Source organism: Phaethon aethereus (genome assembly GCF_964289735.1).
Source record: "Phaethon aethereus genome assembly, chromosome: 1".
NCBI lineage: Eukaryota > Metazoa > Chordata > Aves > Phaethontiformes > Phaethontidae > Phaethon > Phaethon aethereus.
This window is the reverse complement of record NC_138575.1, coordinates 56,297,375-56,317,257: the sequence shown is the minus strand read 5'-3', so window position 1 is coordinate 56,317,257 and position 19,883 is coordinate 56,297,375. Positions and strand designations below refer to the sequence as shown.

General features: G+C 38.0%; 1 protein-coding gene across 1 annotated transcript in view; it reads right to left on the bottom strand.

The window, feature by feature from the left end:
* The window catches only part of ATF7IP (activating transcription factor 7 interacting protein), a gene marked incomplete at both ends in the record, with an annotated part of 61,653 nt that overhangs the window by 26,536 nt on the left and 15,234 nt on the right, over nt 1-19,883 (bottom strand). The window contains 7 exons of the mRNA XM_082008783.1: nt 7,936-8,003; nt 9,378-10,016; nt 11,279-11,367; nt 12,829-12,902; nt 13,613-13,678; nt 15,446-15,583; nt 16,800-16,945. Of these exons, the coding sequence (XP_081864909.1) occupies nt 7,936-8,003; nt 9,378-10,016; nt 11,279-11,367; nt 12,829-12,902; nt 13,613-13,678; nt 15,446-15,583; nt 16,800-16,945 (1,220 nt within the window). The remainder of the gene's footprint in view (nt 1-7,935; nt 8,004-9,377; nt 10,017-11,278; nt 11,368-12,828; nt 12,903-13,612; nt 13,679-15,445; nt 15,584-16,799; nt 16,946-19,883) is intronic.

The following is a 19,883-nucleotide window of genomic DNA, read 5'->3' as shown; positions in this document are numbered from 1 at the left end:
ATTAATAGCTGCTTACAAATTGTAAGCTGACATATTCACTTTGTTCACATTGTTTCCCAACAGACATTCACAAAGTTTGTTACACACTGCAAAGTAAAGGGATAGGAATTATAAATGTACTTTATTAACATTTTACCAGATGCATTTCCAATAGCTAGCAAAATACCTTAAATTAAACTGTAATTCAACCAAACAAATCAAGGCATGTCAGAAACAATGGGAAATGGATAGAACACAGGTGGATTTTTTTTTTTTTTTTAAAACTACTATTAGCTGAAAAGGTGAAACGCACAGATGAAATTTAGACTGAAAAAAGATATACTCCATAAGAGGGTAAGGTGCACCTGCAGTGGGGAACAGGGAAGAAAAGACTATTCACCTGACCTGGTGTTTTAATAAATATAACGTAAACATTCCTGAACAGATTGACTTTATGCCAGCCATTTTTAACACATTCAACCCCATTCAAATTTGTCCACTGTTATTTTATGTCATAACTTAATAAAAGCTGCTTTCACAGATTCCCTCAGTATACCATTGCTATATTTATATATTATATATAATATATATAAATCCTATATCTATAACTGGGATTAATAATAAAATACTTAAAAAGCATTCTAAAGATTTGTTATATAAGTAGAAATGCCTTTGCCTCTGTAACAATAATATTTACCCCAATACATCAAAAGTGCTTGTTAGTCTTCAGAAATGCAATTCTAGGACCCGAGGCACTGGAACAGTCATTGGTAAAATGACAGGGACTGAATAACAACCCTTAAATTTCTATGTATGCAGGAAAAAGTTGAAGTTGAGAGACTAACACAAACATAGTAAGATGCCTCCTCCCACATTCCTGTGGCCATTCCTTTTGGAGCAAGCAGAGGAAGGCTGAAAAAGGAGAAGCAGTCACACAGCAAAATCATATGTCCAAGCTGCTTACTGAAAACTTTGACTATAAAACAAAACAGTGTGCAACTATTGAGAAGTTGTATAGTTCAGGGTAACAAAAGAGAGATGTACCAGACTAAAACCACAACAAAGCCAAGAACACGTTCAGTTTCAGAGCATCCTTCCAATGCTTTCAGGTATTTGACATTGTGCACAATGGAGCTCTTTGGGGGCACACAGAAGGTGCATATAGCGAAGAACATTTACCTTCTATATCTCCCACACTGTAGATCACAGTGCCTTACAGTGGGATGAATTACTTAAATAGCAATAAAAGAATAAAAAAAAATTACATACTGTAAGATACTGTGCCAACTTCATAAAAAGTAATTAGGGTACTCCTTGAAGTAACGGCAGAGATTTCCAAACATATCACGAAAAAACACAAAAACCCCCAAGTTCTAGATTCACAGCACCAGTACCGAATCTTCATTATGAAAATGAGATTAAAAAAAATAAATATATATATATATTATATAGGGTTCTAGTAATTTCCCACTGTTTTCAGAGTCATCTGCATCAAGGGAAATGGAATTTAATCAATGTCATGGCAGCCATTATTAAAAAAATAGTTTAGTTGACTTGGTTAAGGCTAAGTGCTGTTTTTTTGCAACTGAAATTAAATATTCTTATTCTAGGAAAAGATCTAATTAGAAAATTCAAGAGTGACAGATGACAAATTTCTTTCAAAGTATATTTGTTATATTTAAGTTTTTAAATTATGATTAAAAATTCTGTATTAAGTTTACAGACAAAGTCTAAATTTAAGCTTAGACAAACAGACTGTATGTAATCTGTTGGTTCACCAACATGCTTTACCTATAATGGAAATAAAATGGAAAAAAACTCCCAAACCAAAACTCAATTATCCTGCTGTGTTGACATTCTCTGCTGATACTGCCACTGAGGAGACCAATTCATGTCTATTTTGATAGAATTCATGATGTTCACACAGCATAACCTGTACTGCAATGAACAAGATTGACCTGAGATTTTATCTCACAGTTAAAAAAAAACAAAACAAAAAACACATAGCCAAAGTTAACTTTACCGAAGTGGCAAAACACCCATTCTGTTTGCCTACTTCAGGTTTTCTAGGATGGAAATACATGTAGGAAAGAGTCATTTAACGCTTTGGATGGCAGGGGGAACAAGAGAAAGATTTTTGAGTTCTGGAAGGTTAGAAATATGTTCTATTAGTTAGAATTAATTCAACTATTAGCAGAAAGCTTAGTGAACACCGACTCCGGCTCTTGTGAAGCAATACTACTTCCAGCCCAAACCAGGAATGCTTTTTCTTATTTTCAAAAAATATTTCTCCCATACGAAAATAAAAAGCTAGTAATACTGCAGTCAGTAGCTTTGAAGTATCAGGTTCAAACTGAAGGTAGTAAGAGTACATTGTATAGCTGGGTGCCAAGAGAATTAGAATTTAACAAAAGAGAAGCCAAAAAAATCCCATTTTGAGCCAACAGAATGGAAGTCAAGTTAGAAGCCAAATGATAATTAAAAAGAATCAGAGACATGCCCAGATTGGCCAAAAGAGTCCCTTTTTCAGTGTAAATCACCAACAAGATTTGTGTTAAGGAAAGAAACAATCAGCAATATGCTGTTACAGTAAGTTACCTAGATGCAGTTAGGACCAGAGCAGGGCATGCGGTCAGTATGACCACAGTATGCAGCAAAAGGAAATAAAAAAATCATCATCTCCTGGCAACATATTCTTCTTGTTTCTGCAGGATGAATGTTCAACGCCAGTATGCTGGAACAAGCAACTACCTGAGACAAAGACAGGATTTTTTTTTTTTTTTCTTAAATAATAGATACCCATCTTGGTGAAAGTTTAGAGTAAATCTCTTCAAACAAGAAATTAAATTTGCCAGTATTGCTGAATTATGAATTCTATGAATCCCTAACATTTGGAAATCTGTTACGCTAAAATATCCTAGACGAAGTTACTGCACAGTTCTCCTATATTTTGAGAATTGTTTGCCCTTTCTTTTTTTCAATTTTTCTTCCTTTTTCTAGCCATTAGAAAGGATTACTTTCTTTACCATTTCCATTTGATTTACTCTAGGCTTGACAAAATGATTATCCTGGATCCGTGATTTCTTTCCTCTAGTCATTGATGACATAAGTTAACGCTGCAAGTAAGGAAGTGTAGGATTGTGCAGAAGTAATTTTTGTATTAACAATTACATCTGATCAACTAGCTCAATCATTATAAAAACAGCAAATAGAAGTGACTGTAAACACAATATGTAAGATGAATATAGCACTTTCAAAACCTTTTAATCTTTAACATGATCCATCAGAAAGTGGAACACTTTCTGCTGGTCTTAAACTTTGAAAAATTGATGCAGTAAGTGTGAATAACCTACCCAAGGCCACAAAGGTAAACATTATCAGCCAAGATGAAAATAACTCCAAAGTTCAGGCATGAATTCCTCTGTTCAGACTATAACAAAGCGATAAATCTCGTTCAATATTTGAAAGCCTTTCCCAGCAAGGAAGTTCTTCACAGAATTAGAAGTTTATAATGGTCAATTTGTTATTTCAGCTGGGATTTTTCTTCTATTTTGTCCACTGCTGAGCAACACAAACACTTCCAGAAAGTCCTTAGTGTGACAAACTGTGTGTGTGGGCACGTGTGTGTGTACATACAAATACACATGCACTTCAGAAAGACAAAGTCACTTATTTCATTCAGTTAACATAATGGAAAACAGTTTTAAATGCTACACTGTTTCTTCTTCCAAGGTGAACCTACCATAATTTATGATTTGATGACCAGTTTTGCATTTTCATTTACAGGAAGATCTCTCAATTTGTCAAAATCTCTGATGAAAATCATGGCAAAAGAATAGCAGAGACGAACCATAAGTTAGATTCTCAAGTGTGATTCATTAAAATGAACATGACTAGCCCTCCTAATCTGTAATTTTTCTTCATTAAAGAGCCTTTTAAACTACACTTTTATTCCTTTTAAACTACACTTTTATTTCTCTGACAAAATCCACATCCACTATCATGAGAATTTCTAACCTGTAAAAATTTCCTATGGAAAATGTAATGATAGGATCAGTTTGCTACAGTGAACAAAAGAAGTTAAAACCAAAAATAATATTTGTAAAGGTTTGGTGAGGAAGAACAGGATGCGCTTCTTGTGAATTACACTATACTGACAAAGACTATACTGACTATACTGCAAAGACAATGTGAAATGTAATGGAAGGACTAGGTGAGAGGAAATACAAAAAAATCTCTCACAAGATAAGCACATACAGAAACAACACTTCCACTTCAATTACTTGCCATTTAAGCAACCAACCTGTTCTTGACTCTTTTGAGAACATTTTCCCCATTTCATGCATAACTGAAGAGATCCCAATTTTAATATAATTTCTATCAAATAGTGCCTTTGGAGAACAGAATGACTGAAATCTCAGCCAGAAATATTAAATAGAAAAAGGAAAGACCTGCAATACAAATCTGTAGCTCACAGATAAAATCAATTTAGAATAATGCGCTTTTTTTTTTAAAGAAAGGCACAATCCTCTGGTAAGTCTGATAACTATTTGAACAGAGAGGGTGACAGTGGTCAAGCAATTCCAGGTGTTTTCATGCTTATGTATATATTTGTAGTGTATCTGTGTCTATTTCATTCAGCTTCTACTTTCTCTGTGCTCTTCAGTAATCAAGTGTTTGATTTATAAGATGCTACATTAGTGCCAACAGGCACAAAATTGTATAATAAATACACTCTTCACAAAATATAAAAGCCATGCAGTCAGTGAAGAAAGCATAGCTCTTCAGCTAAGTGGAAATCAGTATCTCCCTTTCATTTTTTTAAAATAGCTCTGCTCGGCCACTTCAAGAGTCCCAGCTGCCACAGAAAGTCATACAACTCTAGGCCCTGCTCTGTTTAGAGTCTCTGTTCCATAGCTCACTTCAGGAGTGCGAACAGGATACTTCTTGCTGAACTAGACCGTAAGAAATTTCCTTAGTAGACCAAGTGAAAAAACAAATATGGTAATTTTTCCATTTTAGCAATTAATTTGAAATCAGTTCCATTACAGATGCATCAAGTCATTGGTTCTTGTTTTATCACACGCTTTATAAAGACAGGTTCATTACAACAGCCTTGAAGGGGACAGGCAGTTAGGTTCCCACTGACCATGCTCTTGGGGAGAAACACCTTCGACAAACTGTGGTTCAACAGGACAGGGCTTTTGGAATTCAGAGCTGGGTGTCCCTCAGGGACTAAAGTCACAGAATTAGTGCCAGGTGGCACCAGAGATTTCTTAGGGAATGAAGTTTTGCTTTGTTCTAGAACATGGTTTATAGAAGAGGTGGAGGCACCAGATAATGATTCTTTTATCACTTCATTTGGGATCTTGCCATATAGGTAATTGGGGGCGTTACTCTCCATTATATCTGACCAAGCCCTGTAGCGAACTTCCGCAGCTCCCCAGTAGTGTCTAATAGCAGACTCGGAGCGATGGCCTGTCACTGCCATTATTTCTCTAGGCCCCAGTCCTGCTTCACACAGTAGCTGGATGGTAGTAGTTCGGAGAGAATGATTGGTATACCGTTGAGAGAGTCTGGCTGCCACACTTATCCTGGGCATCATGGTACCTAAGTAGTTCACACCCATCGGTTCTCTTTTGTACCAGACAGGCTGTTCTTGCATTTGCTCTGATGTTAGCTTTAAAGGATGCAGGTAAAAGGCAGGGGGCTCCGGAGGCAACTTAGACAAATAAAGCTCCAAGGAAAAAACAGGACAGTTTGGGTCCCCTGGCATATCATACATTTTACCCATTTTATGAGGATCTTCTCCATTTTTCCCTTTGCCAGGATACCTAAACATAGCATATCGACGCCCGCTCTTGTCCTTCTCAACAACAAAGGCATCTGGAGCCAGATCTCTTAAAATTTCCCTCCCTCGTTTGGCAAAATGCAACTGCAAATCAAACCACACCTTGTTGACGAGTGCCAGTGGACTGTGCAATCCCAGCACACCAGATTGTTTAATCTTACGCAAGTCCTCAGCGGCTATAGGAGGATGGTGGCGAGTCTCATCCTTTCCCTGCATGCGCAGCATCTTCAGCACGCTCACAAATACCATGTTTGCACTAGCAAACTCTTTGTCCTTCATTAAGCAAATCTGACGATTATAAGGTGGCATTTTGAGATGCCGGTTTAAGCCAGCACGCATTGACTTGTAGCTTGCCACACTGTAGGTATTTCCATCATGATTCCTTATTGTGTAATAAAACTCTCTTAAGATATCATTGAGTTCACTTACTGGGGCCAATTCAAAGCTAGGATCCTTGCCATTTTTGGCCAGCCATTGTTTTAATAGGTTAGCTGCCCAGCCAGTCTGCTTGTGGGTGTTTTTGATGCTCTTAGCATCCTCTTCCTCTTCCTCCAAGCCAAAGAGGACATCCTCGGTGAAGTTAAAATCCGTCTGTGCTGCTTCTACCGCTTCTTTATTTTCTGACGAAGTCTCTTCCTGTTTCAACTGCTTTTCGAAACAATTGATCAAAGTTGTACCATCAAATATGCCACAGGTATACGGCACACAGCGAACTACTTTTTGTTCTGAGAGCTGTGAAGTGCGGAGTAATACATAATATTTTGGATTTTACACAACAAAAAGCAGGTGGCATTAATTGGATTTTTCAAATGATATGGCATGTCAATTCCATACCTCACTAGCCAATTAAAATGCATCAGGTCCTTCTTTATTAACCATGGCATTACACATGCTTTAACTAATTTGACTGAAAGCAAACCTAGAAAAACACTGTAACAGAAGACTGAAAACCGGAAAGCATCATGTGTCCTTTATTTCCCTCCTCCTTGCTCATCTTCCATTGCTAAATACCACTATCACACACAATCTATTTTTCCAAAGTCTTTTCCGGGTTTCAGGCTCTACTGAAGAAGAAAAATTCCAAAATATGCATCTTATATTGAAAATTAAATCTTAAAACCATACATCTGTCATCCATTCTGGTACTGAATTTCCTATGTATCAAGTACTGACAAATGTTTTAATAGCTATAATCCACAGGTATCTTTGAAGTTCCAAACAACCATTCTTTATGGAATGCCTTAATAAAAAGGTAGAGTGAGGCACAGTTTATGCTCTATAATACTGGCTATCTTTGCCAGACTATTTCTCTGATAGGTGAAAAACAGAATCATGTCCAGTATATTTTCTTCTTGCTTTGAAATACAATTCAGATTTAACTATACCTTGAAATACTATTAAATGTGGAAATTTTGGCCAGAAGAAATTAATTTTATTCCCCCTAATAAAAAGGCTTCCAGTTAGCAGCAAGGTACGTATGAGGTGCTTTGTGAACTATCTGGATGCAGAAATAAAATTAATTACAAAGTACTTAAAATAGTTCAATGTCAACCTTTAAATTTTAAAGCAAGTCAACAAATCTCAGATGAGGAATCCAGAAGTACTGCAAGTTCTCCCTTATCATGAAGTAGTTATTTGTGAAGAAAGTTTCTTTTTCCTTTTTTTTTTTTTAATGACATATGTCAATGAAATATTAGAACCCAAATTCTTATTAACTTCTGGATTAGTGTGGAAATGAGAGCGCTGCAATAATTTACAGAATATTTGTAGCTTTAAGTTCAAGCCCTTCAGACAGAAACTGGGCAGGGTTTTCTTTTGTATGTTAGCTCTGTTGTATCAGACACATTTTTAATATGCTCCTGAATTACTAACTCATCTACTTACACAAACACCATCAGAAAACTTCTGAAAAGATTATCAGAAGCTCATGCTCCCAGTAATACTCTGGATCAGAAGAAGAAGAAAAATACAAATGGACAGAAACTAGAAAGGATGGCACAAAAAAGAAACTAAAATTGTTTCATTATAAGCAATAAAGGTAAAGAACTTTTCTCCTGTGGATTGTAACTTTAGAATTTTATATAGAAACATAATCAAAAACCTACCTGTGTTGTTCCCTCAGCAGTTCGCTTGTTTGCCGAAGTATCTGCTGGTGGCTTGCTTGTCTGGTTTTCTGAGGGGTCAAGAAATTGTTCATTTGCAGTATCTAATCAGTATCAAATACTGCTATAAATTTGGAGGCAATATTCAAAATTGTTTGATGCTAAACATTCAGTATGTGGCACATTTAACATTTTTAAGCCCTAATTTTCAATTGTAAGTATTCAAGCTTGATTATTACCATTTTTCAGAGGGAACAGAAGAAACAGAAAAGCAAAAGCACTTTCCAGCCTAGAAGCAGTATATGTTTCCTTGCTTGAAAGTCTGGCATTGTATTCCAAATATTTTATGAAAAATTCCCTTGCCTAGCTGAGGACAAAGCATAACTCCAACGTCTCCTCCTTCTGTATGTAAACTGACAAAGATATTAAACAAAAAACCAGAGCTTATCCACAACAGTGCTGGCCCAAAGCAGTGTTTCAATTCTGGTGAGAAAACTACTATGGTATACACCAAGGCTGAACTGCAGAAAATGAGACGCATCTTTGGACTCACATGCCCTTCCTTTGGTCACTGTCCCTGGTCTGTCACAACCCTTTTTATGTTGCATTAAATCATTATATTAGTTTTAGAGTTAAAAAACCAATACAAAGCATATAACTGTCCAACTCCATGGAAGATATATTTTAACACAGGTAACTTAGAGATGGGAAAATGAAATAAAACTAGTTCTGACATCAAGTTCTACTTGGAGTTCATTTTAACATATTGTGCCAATGAGAAACTTGCAACTCACTTAGAAATCTTGAGGACTTCTTAGAAAAAAATTTTCAAGGTATGCAAAATCAGAAGTGCACAGAATCATCATGGCATGGCCAAAGATGGAGAGAAAGTATATTTTCACTATAAAATAGTTCATCTAGATACTGTATTTGAATATTCATTATCTTCAGAGACTTTATTTTAAATACAATAAATGTACTTGTTTGGAACTTGCTTAATATTCATTTGCCTTTTGTTGCCCCATTTTGTGTACTTTTAAGTGTTGTGAAAATTAAGTTAATGATTGTACTTTCCTTTCAGTATGTCTTTGCTTAGAAAGGCAGCCAGATTATTTTGAGAGGCTGTATTAAAAATAAATACCAAGTTGTTCATGGTAGAATAGGAGTTTCTGATTTCATGCTAGGAATGATATAAATCAAGTTCTAAATAAAACAAAACTTACAGAGCCACACTACTGACTCCTTCTAAGGAGAGATGATTTTAAACAATGGCTGAAACACATCTATGATGGATATGATTTCAATCTTGACAATTTCAGCAGAAAGGCAACCCAGAAGTATCTCGGTAAAATACACTAACAAACAAATTTCCACAGAGTGGAGTTTTGTGTTTCTCTTTGACAGCTATTTTTCTTTCCCAGTGTCAACATTCAAGCATAACTTACCAACTCTGGGCGCTGTAACGGCGGGTGGTTCAATAGGAGCTGTACTACTAAAAGCAGAGAGGGGAATCTTCATCTGTAGGGGGGCTCGACTGGTGGTAGCATTATAAAGTCCTGAAGTACCCACTGTGGGCAAAGAAGTCCTTGTGGCCTGGGCAACAGGATGTGCAGTAGAAACAGCCTGTACTGACAATGTTGTGCCTACTGACCCAGCACTAGCTGGAGAGTTCCTTTGAACACTAGGACTGGGCACAGATGGGCTGTTATTTGGTTTCGTTGGGTTAGTTGATGCCAAAGACACTGTAGTTTTGGTAAGGCTACCAACTGTAGATGAGCTTTGTACAGATATAAATTCAACATTGCCTGACTGTTGGTTAGTGACCAAAGTCCCTGTGTGGCCTTGCAGGAGCTGAGGCTGGGAGGACACTGCCAGAGGTACATGCAAGATTACGGGCAAAGACTGCAATGAGACAGACACTGACTGAGTGCTGCCACTAGGCACTTGGTTAGTGCCTACAACCGTAGCTGTGTTAGCTGTGGGGAGAACTGTTGTTGTCAAAGAGCTGGTGGAGGTCGCTGGTGTCTGAGGCTTAGGATGTCCACTGACAACTGTCGGAGGAGCAGCAAGACTGGAAGTGGGCACTACACAGAAAAAAAAAATTAAAAAATTTAAGTACTTAAACCAAGTGGGAAGTTTCACTCCAACAGAACAAATGGAAATGATTTATTATGAGGACAGGACACTGCAACAGAGTGTCTGGAGAACTTGTGAATGCTGTATCATTGTCAGTGTTCAAAGTCAGGCTGGACAGGACTTTGAGCAGCCTGATCTAATGAAAGATGTCCTGGCCCATGGCAGGGGGTTTGAACTAGATGATCTTTAAAGGTCCATTCTAACCCGACTGTTCTATGATTCTATGAAAAATGTGGTACATGATTAATCTTTTTTCAAAGACAGTCTATAGGTACTCTTTTTTTTTTTTTGTACACTGATATTCAATGGCCTAGTTAAAGACAGTTAATATTGTATTTCTGTTTGAAGGAACTATATATAAATGGTGAAAGATTAAGAGATACAAAACACATGAAATACAGCGTTTTAAACACTCATTACAGAAATGGTAGAACAACTGGTCCTTCAGAAAACACAAGGAAAGAAAAACTAAGATAGTTATGAGTAACTTGCCTTGTATAGGTAGGACCTTGTATCCAGAAGGTTCCACTGAAACCAAGGATTAATGTGTCAGAGAAGATAATCACTTTTACACAATAAAATTTCAGGAGTAAATCTAGAGATCAGGAGCATAATACACTACAGAAAGCCAGTATATGTCTACTATGAGATGATTCTGTGGGAAAGATTCAGCTTTCAATATTAAGTAAACTATTTTTAAAACCAAGGATGGTGTGACTACAATGAATGTAGTTAATGGTGGTTTTGATTCTACATTCCCTGTAAAATTCTAATCTAGGAGTTCCATTTTTCAACTTCATTCTTTTAAGGAATAGGGTTTATAACTTCCTTTGGTTCCCCACTCAACCTCTGTAGCCATTATAGGGGAAGATATCAACATCGTACTATGATCAAGTACAAAAAATGGCCTGTGAACAATGTGTTTCACCTGTCTGCAGCTCAGAGACTGCAAGTTTTGCTGCCATACCCAGCAAGCAGTCTGCCGATTTACCCACATGTTCTAGGTGGCCAAATCAACACATTTTTCCCTTACACAGTAAGCACACTACACAAATGTAAACTGGGAATGTGGCAGGGAGCTGAAAATAATGATTTTTGATGTCAGAAAACAAATGTCATAAAATCCAGCTTTGGTCTCTTCAGTTACCTAATTAATGGAAAGCAATAAAAATTTTAAGAGGTGTGTTTATAGTCCATAGCAGTTTCTTACCTGCATTCACAGGGGCTTGAAAGGTTGCTGGTGTGCTCTCTCCTGTATTCCTCTTTGACTCCAGCATCTGCCTCACTGTGCCAGCATTTCTGTGGAATCACAGAATCATTAAGGTTGGAAAGGACCTTCAAGATCATCAAGTCAAACCATTAATCCAGCGCCATCGTGACCCCAAACCATGTCCTGTAGCGCCACATCCACACGTTTTCTGAACACTTCCAGAGATGGTGACTCCACCACTTCCCTGGGCAGCCTGTTCCAATGCTTGACCACCCTCTCGGTGAAGAAATTTTTCCTAATATCCAATCTAAACCTCCCCTGGTGCAACTTGAGGCCATTTCCTCTTGTCCTATCGCTAGTTATTTGGGAGAAGAGACCAACACCCTCATTGCCACAACCCCCTTCCAGGTAGTTGTAGAGAGCAATAAGGTCTCCCCTCAGCCTCCTTTTCTCCAGACTAAACAACTCCAGTTCCCTCAGCCGCTCCTCATAAGACTTGTGCTCCAGACCCCTCACCAGCTTCGTTGCCCTTCTTTGGACACGCTCAAGCACCTCAGCATCCTTCTTGTAGTGAGGGACCCAAAACTGAGGACAGTATTTAAGGTGTGGCCTCACCAGTGCCGAGTACATGGGCACGATCACTTCCCTACTCCTGCTGGCCACACTATTTCTGATACAGGCCAGGATGCTGTTGGCCTTCTTGGCCACCTGGGCACACTGCTGGCTCATATTCAGCCGGCTATCAAACAGCACCCCCAGGTCCCTTTCTGCCAGGCAGCTCTCCAGCCCCTCTGTCCCAAGCCTGTAGCGTTGCATAGGGTTGTTGTGGCCGAAGTGCAGGACCGGGTACTTGGCCTTATTAAACCTCATACAGTTGACCTCTGCCCATCGATCCAGGAGAATGCTGTGGGAGACGCTGTCAAAGGCTTTACTAAAGTCCAGGTAGACAACATCCACAGCCTTTCCCTCATCCATTAGGCGGGTCACCTGGTCATAAAAGGAAATCAGGTTGGTCAAGTAGGACCTGCCTCTCATGAACTCGTGCTGGCTGGGCCTGATCCCTTGGTTGTCCTGCACATGCCCTGTGACCACTCTCAGTTAGCGTTTCTCAATGACCCACATGAAGTATAATTATGAACAGTACAATGATTAAAAAAACCCTATTTTACAACTATTCTTTTCATTGACATTTTCTAAACCCATCAAAATCAACCTTAGGTATTCTCCTGCTAAAAAAAAAAAAAACCACAGAATTATTTGTAAATTTTCAAGAGCTTGCACCAAGTTTGCCTGTCCTTGAAATTAAACCTCCATTTTTATCCATTATTTTTTAACTGCTGAAACACTGATCTCAGTTTACCTACGAATGGATTCAATACTGTCCATTTATGACTTCTGTGAAAGAAAATTGAATTTTACAATTGAAGACCAATGAAGGAAAAAGAGCACTTTAAGTAAAAAAAGAAAATACAGGGATTATCCATTACATTAGGTATCTCAAGTGTCCTATTGTAATTTTTAACATGGTCACAGTGAAGAGGTTTGCTTACCGATATGTCACATTGTTTGTGTTTGCAGTGTCACTTGCTGTTTTCCCTGGAGACAGAGGTGCATTTGATGAATTCTAAAAAAAAAGAAAAAAAAAAAAAAAAGAAAAAAAAAGAAAAAGAAAAAGTGCCATAACGAAACAACCATAAGTCAGATTGCAAACTCATTGTATTTAATTTTCACTAATTTCTGTTACTGATATGTATTTTCTGGAACCAATGCTGCAGGAGAACTTGACATGTTTTACAACCCCCCAAAACCTCCTTGATTCCTACTTGCCTCCCTCTCCTCCATCCTCCTTTTTTGTAAGTCTCTTGCCTTCAGGTTTTTATAGCATGATAACAAAAATTTCTTCTTGAACATTAATGGACTTCTAGCTTCCACTTCTTCACAGTAATTAATCCAAAATATTCATTCTACACACAGAGAAATACTATTGCTTGTATCCATTCCTCTCCCCACTCCACCCCCAAAATCAAGGTACTGGGATTCACTTTTATTTACTCTGTATTCTTCATATTGAATCAAATTCCATTTACTTACATATAGTTTAAGGTGCTTTCACACTAATAATGCCTACAGAACCTTCTGTACAAATCAGAATTACATAACAGATGTTAAAAGGCTATTCTTTCATATCACTGCCTTTAACCAAACAAGACAAACCTACTTTGTGAACACCACTGAACAACCAAGTCACATCTTTCTGTATATAAAATTTCTTTATTTTTCAACACAGGGTTTAGGCTAACTCAGAAAAACAAATGTAACAGATCTAGTTCTTACTTCCTGTCTTTTCTTCAAGTCCTCCCTGGCTGCTCCAAACCGCTTTGTCAATCTAGCAATTTTAGCCTAAATGGGAAGAAGATGAAAACAAACAAACCCATAAATATCCTCCCCAAGAACCAAAGAAATTATACAAACTAAGAGATACGTAATTAAGACATCAAGTCAAAGTCTGTTTTCATATCAGGGGCAACTATTCTTCCTTGAAACATAGTACAACTATATTACTTCAGAGCAGCAGAAAGACACACATGTGTATCACAATCAAGCTATCTTGGAGACAACTGAATTATTTTCCTTCCTATTCACAATCGCACAATCAGAATCCATACTGCAGAGTTTCATGCAATATTCTGCATGAATGAAAGCAACTGAAAGCGTTTGACTGTTTTAATGCCTTAGGTACCAGCCATATCAACAATTGCATGCCTTTTTGCCTTTCATGTTATCTACTCAACCCCTCCATTTATCCTATTTCTGCCTCTCACTGATACACTTCATATCACACACACCTTACTGTCAGCTTTGTTCTACTCTATTTGATGGTCAGGTGCCAGGTTCATTATCTTCTTAAGCACCATTCTTACATCTCGTCTTTTACTCCTTGTGCTTCCCTCAATATACTATTTGGTGACCATTCCTTCTGTAATTACCTCAGCATTACAAGATACTAATGTACCCTATCTAGGTTGCAGTTCTGATGGTTGACTTATTCTGGAGGCAGCAGCTGTGCCACTTGTTCTAAGCAGGTACTTTTTCTTTTCTATTTTTTGGGGTTTTTTTTTTTTTTTTTCAAAGAAAGAAGAGTTAAATTATTTTTACAAACTCCTGAAAACACTAGGTTAGCACTAGAAGAATGGAAGTTTTTTAAAAAGTCAGTGAGTTTCATATACCATGATTTCAGAACTTCTTACCTAAAAGGAGCTGGCCCATTGAGAAATCTCACCTCTTTCACATTTTTACAAAGCAACATGACAGGCTACAATTATAGTCTGCCTTTAATTACATTTATATTTCAATTTCTGTTATCTTTTACAACGTAGAGGTCTTTTGGAGCACCTTGCATAATAAAACCTTGTAAGCTTAGATTGCGAGGATATTAACACATTCACAGCCTTATATGAGGTTATTAATTTGACACTGTAGTTGATGGCTAAAGACAGTGAATACCAAAAGCGCCGTAGCACTTTGTTAACAAAAAGTCAACATAAAATATCTGGGGTGGCGAGGGGGAAGAGTTATATAGTAGGAACTTCAAAACTGTGATGTTTCTCACCTCACCACTATGTACATAATCTCTATAAAGAATGCACGAAAGCATATGGCATTCAACACTAGTTATTTGTTTCCTTGCTAGAACATAACTACTTAGTTTCTGGGGAAATAAAACGGGTAAGTATCATGTGATGTTTCTTTGCTTGAACATTCTACAAGTACAGTGCTATTGTCCTCTCCTTTCTGCACTTCTCTGTTTTTAAGCAAGTTTCTGGCTTCATAGTGGCATTAGATATTTCCACACTTAACATTTATTTGAAGAATATCTAAATGGAACATAAGAGTGGAAAAGTGGTTTATTAACTAATGAATCAGTTTGCCAGAAGGAAGATTTGCTTTGGGTTTTTTTGATAATTTATTGGTTGCTTTCTTCTTTCAGTAGGGAAATAGAATTTCACAAGTTCAAGCAACATTATAGTATTTGCTGCTTCCTCTCCCTTCCCTTTGTGGAGTCAAAATGGCTTTCCTACTGACAATTACAGGAAACTTACTACTAAATGTTGAGGAACTTATTTTTAAATTTGACTCTAGTATGCAGTTCAACACACAAACACTCACCTGTAGTTCAGTAAGCACAGTTTTATGCCTCTTATTACATTCTACTTTCTCTATTCGGGTTTTCAAGTCTGCCAGAGTCTTGTCAAATACAGCACACTGTAAAGCAGTAAGTTTTTCTTCTAACAGTCTCTGGATAACCTGCAAAATTATTACATGCCCCCCCCCCCAAAAAAAAAAAAAAAAAGAAAAAAGAAATATAACAATGCACTCCCAGAATCAAGGAGACCATCTATAAAAATGTTCTCAACTCTTAACAAGTATCCTGCTACAAAAAGGACAATGACAACGGTTGTGCCCTGCCAATCAAATAAATCTATAGTCACCAATAAGCATGTGGTTGCACAGCTAAGAAAAGTTTCTACATCTATTTCGGCAAATACAAATGGTGCCTCTGTCATTAATTCAAGAAATTAATTTCATTGTAGTATGATAAATGTATAAAACCTTATTACATATAAACCTTATTACATATAAAAAGAACCCTAACAACAGAAGATAGTTTCATAAATTAATTTTTTACAAATTTATTTGTTTACACAAATTAATCTTTTTTCCTCTTACTTTTCTGTTCTTGAGAGGGACATTGGCATTCAAACAACAGAAACTAAAGACATTCAACAAAACTTTATTTCCGAGATGCATTTTCCCCTAGTAGAAATGCCCTATGTTGCTTTTCTTGCAGAAGCTAAAAATGGAAAAAGAGACTGATTTCCGCAAAGGTTATTTGTTACACTTGTTATTTAAATTTTTTCTCCCTCCTACACCTATTGCAGTGCAAAAATTTTCCTTAGGAAACAAAAATAAACAAGCAAACATGGTTCAACATTAATGAAATTTTAACAGCCACTAGCTAACTACCTAATGGAAGAAATGCACAATTTTGTTTTTCTTCAAGAACATAGGTTTCTTTACACACCAATGGTGCAATCAGGCAATTAACAGCTCTATAAAAACCTGCAAAATGCTATGTTGATTGCACTCCTTTGGAGACAGACTTTCTTTAAAGCTAAGCACACAAAGTACACCACATATAAACCTTTACCACACTGAAATACCTCCTTAGCTAAGATTGTCTATCTATAGTCACTTAAGAATTTAAATATTTAACGCATTTCAAATATAATTCTTGCAGCAGTTTCCAAATGATATTTGATCTCTTCTTAAAAGTAGGGCTATACAGGACTTTATATGAAAAGCCACCTTTGTTATTTGAATTATGTCCAATCTGCAACCACAAAAAAGAGAAAATGTTTTGGAGGGGCAGGAAATGTGTTGGAAAGGATAGCTAATTCAAAGACAGTATGACAAGTGACTGGTGTCTGTTTCCTATCTTTGCTCTGCACCTCCATACTACCTTTTGTAATTTTTGGTCAACATCCCTTCTGGCTGTAATTTTTACTTGAAGTTCTGCTTCATAATCTTCTCCCATGTACCGACGACGCTTAGAATGAACATTGTCCATGTCCTCAGATTTGGAACGCTTTCTCCTTGATGCTTCACCTGGAACAATTGGATACAACTGCTCGTGAGGAACTTTTGAAAAATGGCAGAATGCCATGATTCTTATGAAGTTTCATTTGTCCCCAGTTTCAGGGTGTCATCCTAAACCAGTAAAAACGCCTTTGGAAAAACAAGATGCTTGATGACATCAAAGCAGTTCCTTTGGTCTCTGTACATCGCTGCCCTGTTAGTGAGTTCTGCTTTGTGATTTACCAAACCACTGCCCCAAACACAAGACGGCTCTAGTACCACCATTCCCTTCTCCAGAACTTGCCTCCAGTTCTTCCTGCTCCTATCAGCACCATCTTATAATGAAACATGGCTTCTGAGAAGCAAAACAAAACCCTCTTCTAAAAAAGGAATCCTCTTCTCAGGATTCCAGCCAAATAAAACTACATCTCATTCTGCCAGTATCAGCGATGAACTTTTTTTTCTACCTGCCATTGAGTTTTAACCTGTACCTCCAAACCCTGGCTGAAAAAACATTCAAACCTTTTTCTTACTTCTTGGGTAAGAAGGAAAGTAAAAACCTAACAAAAGAACAGGCTCAAAGCAGAACTGTATTTTAAAAGTAATTTTCATCACAGCAATGAAGCACAAAAGTACCAAAAAGAGACCTCATTCACACCTCCAGCTTCTGGCACTGTATCCTCTAGAGATCCACGTAGAAAACAAGTCTAGGTAAATTATCAGGAAGGGAAGCTACAGAGTGTACTATGGGTGGGTACCTGACCACCATCAAAACATCAAAGACCACAGGCCCAACCCCTCCACCCCAAACCTGAGGATGATTCAGAAAGACATAATGAAGATTCACTGGAGACTGAAATGGCGTAACAGTTACTTTCTATTGCCATTTTTTCTTTACTTATATTACCTACACTCTGTGAGTTGTATTTCTAACTTCACAAATTTCTTATAATCTGATTTTTTTGAGTTAGATTTCTGATAGTTTCAGTCTGGTCTGATTTCCTGATGGTTTCTGGGTTTTTTTGAGAGTTGCAATAGAAATGCACTAATGTACTAAAAATTATTAAAAGGTAGTATTTCAAAATCTGCATGACAACCTAGCTTATTTTTAAAAGTTTGTGAAAGCGTAGGTCCTCAAATTTTAGGTAGGTTTTATAGGGCCACAGGGCTCTTCATAAACATTTGCAGAATGCTGAATATTTGCAAGCAATATAAATGTCTAAGGTATGAATTTGTCATGGTTTTTCTCAAAATGATAGTAAACAGTGGAAAATAAAGGAGAAAAAAAATTAAATAGCTACATCTCCAGTTTTCTTCCATCCATCAGAAAAACTTGTAGAAATAATAAATAAATAAATCGGAAGTTAGAACACTATTCCCAGACTACTGAAGACAAGTTTATTAGGATCTTCCAGACTCCTTCCTACTCCCAGTGAGTCTCTTCAGAAAAACCCTAGTCACTGAACAGTACAACAAGTAGTTTGTAACATGCAAGAGCTGCTTACATATTTAACAGAACATGTTTAATGTTCAGGTAGTTTGTTCTAAAGCAGATGCTACATCTAATTTTATTGCAGTTTGATTCTCTTTGAAGAACTTCAGGTTGCTTATTACTAGTGGAAAGGATATCTACAGGAGGCTGTTACTTCCAGGAAACCCTAGCAGCTTCTAATGAGCTCCATCTTGATCAAAGGGTGCTTTGCGCTTATGCTCCAGCTGATTCCTTATAGAGGTTGAAACACCCTTTCAGCAGGTACTAACTAGAGACCGACATTTTTGCTGGGCCTAGAGTGCAGCTCCCAGAGAGCAGTTAAGAAACATAGGACTTTGCACAGCAGGGTGCACAGAAGGTGGTCATGGTCCCTGTGCTCAATAATGGTGGTGATGTGCCAAATGGTGTGGTCTCCAGCAGCCACTGGAACAACTCTCTCAGTAACATCTGAGCCTCCACCCAAACTGAGCTATTCTGGGGAAAGATATAGCTTTGCAAGTCTTGGGCTGCAAGGATTATGTAGGGCCCCCTGTTCTGGTTGAAGCTATGACAGAGGTAGAGGAGTTTCTTGGCTACAGAAGGTGCAAGCTAGTGGGAGAACTGTGTCACCAAGTTAAAAGGAGCTATGGGAGGTGGTCAGGGAACGGCACAGCATCAGAAATAATGAAAAACAGACTGACTGGATTTACTTCAAGATCCTGCAGCCTCAAGAACTGCAATCCCCAGCTGTACCAAAGGAGGTACAGCCAGAGCCTGAGCTTATCCAGCTGTGAAATGGAAACTCCCATGTGATAACAAAGGCTGGAAGCATGAGGACAGAAGCTCCTGCTCTGTCTGCAGATGTACAGGACAATGACAGAATCGGTTCAGTGCCCTCATAGCAGATAGGGGCTGTGAGCTGTGCCCACTGAAATGTCTGACCTGGTTAAGCCTGAGCCATCCAGTAGCATCACATATTAGTAGTGAGTGACTCCCTGCCTGCAGGGAGTGGAGACACCCATCTGCTAGGGACAGGTCACCCATGAGAAAGATAAAGGCACTGTGTGGGTGGGAATTGGATTAGGAAAGCTGAAGGTCACCTTAAGCTGAATCTGGTGAGGGACCTGAAGGGCTACAAGAAGGGCTTCCACCAGTATACCAGCAGCAAAAGGCAAGCTAGGAAAAAAACGTGCCCCCCTGCTGAATGAGGCAGGAGACCAAGTGACAAAGGACAAAGAAAAAGCCCAGGCACTCAATGCCTTCTTTGCCTCAGACTTTAATGCGACGATTTGTCTTCAGCAATGCCAGCTCCCTGAGACCAGTGGGACAGACTTGCTCTCAGTAGAGGAGCATTGAGTTAACATTTAAACAAACTGGACACACACAAGTCCATGCAAGCTAGAAGGATGCACTCATGAGTGGTGAGGGAGCTGGCTGAGGTGACTGCAAAGCCACTCTCAACCTCTGAAAGATTGTGGCAATAGCAGAAGGTTCTTG